Source organism: Monoraphidium neglectum, assembly GCF_000611645.1.
Source record: "Monoraphidium neglectum strain SAG 48.87 unplaced genomic scaffold scaffold04074, whole genome shotgun sequence".
NCBI lineage: Eukaryota > Viridiplantae > Chlorophyta > Chlorophyceae > Sphaeropleales > Selenastraceae > Monoraphidium > Monoraphidium neglectum.
The window spans coordinates 1-5,108 of NW_014009555.1; the positions used below are offsets into that span (position 1 = coordinate 1).

The window sequence follows — 5,108 nt, forward strand, 5'->3', positions numbered from 1 at the left end:
GCGCGCGCCGGGCGCCGCGGCGCGCGCGACCGCGCGCAGCAGCGCGGCGCCGCGCGCGTCCTCGTGCCACCCCACCTTTGCCGCGGCCCACGCGAGGTTCGCCAGCCCCTGAAATGAGAAGCGGCATGCCTTCGCCTCGGCCTGCGCGGACAGCGCCGCCATAAGCGCTTCGTCGCGCACACCAAACGTGGCGAGCGCCCACGCGATGTTGGCGAGCGCCTGCGGCGCAAGGCCGCCGATGCTGCCGAGCGCGCGCACGCGCAGCGCGCTCAGCAGGCGCGCGTCGTAGTGGCGCAGCCGCGCGACGCCCCACAGCGCCATGGAGACAGACTGCGGAGAGAACCGCTCGGCCGTGCCGGCCGCGCGCGCCGCCAGCGCGGCTGTGAGGCGCGGGTCGTAGTAGCCGGCAGTGGCGAACGCCCACAGCAGCGTCGCGACCGCCTGGGGGTCGAGCGCGTGCGCGTGCACATACGCGCGGTGCGCCAGCGCCGAAAACGCCTGATCGTCCGCGGCGCCTGCCTTTGCTAGGGCCCAGGCCGAGTGCATGCAGTCCAGGCTGCTCATGTCTGGCGCGCGTTCGCCAATCAAGCTGGCCAGCTCGCGCCACGCGGCCGGGTCGGCCAGGCCGAGCTTCGCGAGCGCCCAGGCCGACTGCGCCACGGTCCGCGCGGCCGCCGCGGCCGCCGTAGGGGTGGGGTTGAGCTGGTGCGGGGCCGGGGCCGGCTGTGAGGCCCGGAGGGGCTGCTGGTGAGTGTGGGCGCCCCATCCTTGCTGCTCCTGCTGCTGCTCCTGCTGCTGCTCCTGCTGCTGCTGCTGCTGCTGCTGCTGCTGCTGCTGCTGCTGCTGCTGCTGCTGACCCCACTGCGCATGCCGGATCGCATGCTGATGCTGCTGGTCCACTTCAGGCCGCCGCTGTTGAGAAGGCTGCTGCTGCTGCTGCTGCTGCTGCTGCTGCTGCTGCTGCTGCTGCTGCTGCTGCCGCGGCGCCTGGAACGCAGCGACGTCCCCCGCGGGCTGCTCCAGGCGCAGCCGCAGTGCCACGTGCACCAGGTAGCTCCCCAGCCCCTGCAGCACCGCCGGGCGCGGCGCGAGCTGCGCCTGCGCGAGCGCGCGCAGCAGCGACGACAGGTCGCCTGCTGCCGCGGCGCCGGCCTTCGCAAGCGCCGCCTCGGAGAGGCGCCCCGCGAGCGCCTGCGCCCCTGTGCCGGCGCTGCTTTCGCATCCGCCGCCAGCCTGCCGCCGCTGCTGCTGCTGCTGGCGGTCATCCTCTTCGTCTTGCTCCTGCGCGGGCCGCCAGCGCTTGCCAGCGCCGCCGGCCTGCGGCCGCCGCCTCACGCAGTCCGCGAGCTGCTGCGCGGCAAACGCGATGAGCTGCGAGTCCATCAGCTCCAGCCGCGCGTCCACCGCCGCCTCCAGGGATTCGACGCCCCCCACCGCAGCATCTGCGAGCTCTTGGCGCAAGGCAGTCCGCTGTGTGTGGGGGTGCGCTGGCCGCTGCAGGCGCCTGATGCTGCCAGGTAGCGACAGTGGCGGTGGCAACTCTGCTGGGCCGGCTGGGAGTCGTCGCTGCCCCATGCCACCGGCGCTGGTGCTGGCAGCCGCAGTCGATGGCGCCCCGAATGGGGTGGTAAGCTGTCCACTTGCGCCGCCATTGCTGTGCGCGTCTGGGCCGTCGCAGCGTGTGTCATCCGGGCTGCCCGGCAGAATGACATGTCCCTGAGTGCCATGCAGCGGGCTTCCAGGAGGATAAAAAATCTGCGGTGCATGAGTCAAATACACATTAGCTCCCTGAACACCCGGTCAGCAGCAGATCACAGCCTCCGATGGCAACACAACCCACCTCTAATGGCGGCCTGCTATCGCCCAATAGATGCTGACGAATCCTTCCGTTGTTCCTGCGGCGATCATAGCGGCGTTCGCATCACTCCACAGCGCACAAGCAACAACAGCAACAAGTGCACTCACACAGCAGACCCACCCACCTGCTCTTTTGAGCCCTTCCATTGCCAGAATGCACACTACAGCGTACTTGACGACATTGAACGAAGAGCCACATGCCAGGCTGCCGCCCAAGTGCAAGGACACGACGGCTCAAAAAGGCGCGTTCATGATGCAAGCTGGCACACTAGGCGCGTATCAATATACACCGATGCATACGATGGTGCGCATGCGGGTGGGTCACGTACTTGGCGAGCACATCCTGTTGCTGTGTCACTCGCCACTGTGTCACTCGGGCGCCATCACCGACCACACCAAACCCTGCCTTCTGCCGTCAACATCGCTCCGCAAGATGCCATCAGGCATTCAGGCACCTCCACCAGTCGCCTGGCCATCCAGCGTGTCCCACCAGACAACCAATGAACCACCTATCACCACCCACTCATCATGCCGCTGCAGCGCGCCAAAGGCAAACACGCATCACAGAGGCCTTGCGCCGCGCACCTCACAGCACGCTGCTGGATTCACTGCAAAAAGCATCTGTTCTGGAAAGGAAGGCTTGCCAGTGACCAGGCACTCCATTTCTTCAGCCACAGCAAAGATTCATCACAAGCAAGCAAGCGCCGGATACAGGCAGTGTGGTTGTTGGCTTGGCCTCGTACCTTTGCTGTGAACGATTAGCTGTGAATGCTGCAATCGCACACCCTATAGCGGCAACTTCCCCTTATTCTGGCCCCCCTTGTGCCGAGCACAGCTGTCTCCGTAATGGGAAGTGCGCATTACAGCATTGGTTGTCCAAGGCAGCGTGTGCGTGCATGTGTGCCGCCAGGCATTTCTTCATGCGGCTTGCGCGCCGCTGCCACGTTGGGCAGTGCGAGACGAAGACACCCCGCCAGGCCACGGGCGTTTTGGTGCCGCGGCATCAAAACCAGCTTTTTGAGGGCGACGCCTGAGCAGGAAATCAGTGACACACACCCGTGCATTTCAGGTCCGCGGCGATTGAGCGCGCGCGGGGAACGCCCTGCGTGCGCCGCGGACGGCGCCAAAACGCGACCCGACAAACCGGATGCTGCCGCTGGCGCCCGCCGCGCCGCCTCATCGCCGTCCTCGCGGCAAGCATCCCTCAACCGGAACAGCAAAACTGCGGCCGTCGCCCAGATCAGGTCTCGGCGACGGTCAGATCATCCAGATCCCATCGGCCAGATCACAGGCCCTTGAGGTTGCCCGCGACGCCGGCGGCGTCGGCCCACTTTTGGAGGGAGCCAACCACGGCGACGTACTGCTGCTTGGTGGCCTTGATGTCGCCCTTGCCGGCAGACTTCCGCAGGCCAGCGATGCCGTCAAACAGGGCCTGAGGATTGAAACAGCAGGCAGCCGGCGGGGCGGCGGGTGCTTGGTGGGAAGACGAGCTAGCGGCCATGGGCGACCCGTGCTGAAGCGGCCACCCATGAAGCAATCCCGACCCCTACAGACTGGCACCGTCCCATGACAGTGTGCGCGCCCCGCCCCGCGCCGTGCCGCTGCTCCCCGCCCTTCACTCGAGCGCGCTCCGCCGCTGGGGGCCGGCCGCGCGTCTGGCCGCGCGGTCCCAGGCGTCCGGCGCACGCGTCCGCACCCACCGTGGTGGCGCCCTTAGCGGCGTCCGTGGTGCTGAGGACGGTGCTGGCCTTCTTGAAATCGTCGACCCAGTCGCCGTTCAGGGTGGACGAGGCGGCCTTCACGTCGTCCGCCTCGAGCTGGGAGCCTGCGTCGCAGCGGGGAGGGGGCGGGGCCGGGGCGCGTGGCGCCGCGGGGCGGGCGGGCGGGTGAGGGGTCGCGTGGCGATACGGGGTGCTTTCATGCGCGTTTTGGAGCCCGACGGGCGTGGTGGCGTGGCGAGTATGGAAAGCCGCACAGCCAACATGGTCAGGGAGCGCAGTCGGGCCGCTAGACTGCTGCTATCCCGCCGAAGGCACCCAGTCCGCGGGGCGGGACACATCGCCCGCGCAGCACGGATCGCGCGTCGCGGGCAGGCGTCCGCGCCGCTGCCCGTGGCGCCGGCGGTTGCGTGGCGAGGTTGCAAGGGGACCGCCCACCCACCCGACTGCGCGAGCTTGGTGATCGCCTTCTGGACGGGGATGAGCTCCGAGTCCAGCTGCTTGTTGGTCAGCCCCTCCTCCTTGATAAAGGCACGCGTCACCTCCTGGTTCTTCTGCAGGCGCGCCGCGCGGTTCGCCTTGGCGCGCTCGAGCAGCTCCTCGTCCTCCTCGTCGGGGATGAGGGCGAGCGCGCGCCGCGGGGCGGCGAGCGCGAGGCTGGCGGCGCCGAGGAGCGCGCCGAGCGCGGCCCTGCGGCCGGGGGCGGCGGGCTGGGGGGCTGCGGCGCGGCACGTGACCGAGCGGCGGCCGGCGGCGGTGGGCGCGTTGGCGATGCGGAGGGCCATTGTTCTGGGCGGAGGGAGACAGACGCGGGCCAATGTGCGACTCCTGATTCCTGATCGGTGTGGAGTGTCGGGGAGATCAAGCAGGAACACAAAAAGATCGTTTCAATTGGATGAACTTGGAATTTGCAAATCGAAGGTGACGGATCGGCACTCGAGAAGGCCTTGTTGTGCTGGAGCCGTGCTCGAGATGTGTGGCCCACGCTCCGAGCCGTATGGAGGCCCGCATCGCCGATCCTTGGGCGGCAAAATTTACAGAGCGATAAGGTCTCATTGATCGGCATGGCGACGCCTGCCCGACTTGCACCTGGCAGGCTCGCACATCGCCTCGGCGACACGCAGCAAAAGCGCCCAGCGCCACGGTCGGGGCTTCAGCTCTAATGTAGCACCAGGATTGTAGCCATGCAGCTTTTGGGCCGCCAAAACTCCCCCGTTCTTTGTGCATCACGAGCTAGCCGAAGGTCTGGACAGCGGCTGCAGCAGCAGGACGCCTTTGACGAGCACGATAGCAGGCTTCATGGCGGCCGGCGACGGCGGCTGCTTGCAGAGAGAGTGCGGGGCTGAAGCCTTCCCGACGGCCCGCTCATGGAGGTTGCATGGCAGTTAGAACAACACGGCGATGGATCCTTGCACCCACAGCAAGCAAGAAGGCCATCAAGCACGCAACTGGGGCATTCAGCGTCAAGCACGCCTGCCATCACGCATGGAGTGCTGCCGAAATCTGATTAGTAAGCATTATTTTCCAGCCATG

The 5,108-nt window shown here is 67.3% G+C and overlaps 2 protein-coding genes across 2 annotated transcripts; both read right to left on the bottom strand.

Moving 5' to 3' along the window:
- Positions 1 to 30: 30 nt before the first annotated feature.
- On the bottom strand, positions 31 to 1,575 carry MNEG_13828 (hypothetical protein; the record flags this gene model as incomplete). The annotated part of the gene is made up of 1 exon (XM_014037699.1): positions 31 to 1,575. A coding segment is annotated over one exon (1,545 nt), but the record flags the coding sequence as incomplete, so codon positions are not given.
- A 1,567-nt stretch (positions 1,576 to 3,142) lies between these two features.
- On the bottom strand, positions 3,143 to 4,360 carry MNEG_13829 (thylakoid lumenal protein; the record flags this gene model as incomplete). The annotated part of the gene is made up of 3 exons (XM_014037700.1): positions 3,143 to 3,289; positions 3,558 to 3,682; positions 4,018 to 4,360. The coding sequence occupies 3 exons, from the start codon at positions 4,358 to 4,360 to the stop codon at positions 3,143 to 3,145; spliced, it is 615 nt and encodes a 204-aa protein (XP_013893154.1).
- Between the last annotated feature and the right edge of the window lie 748 nt (positions 4,361 to 5,108).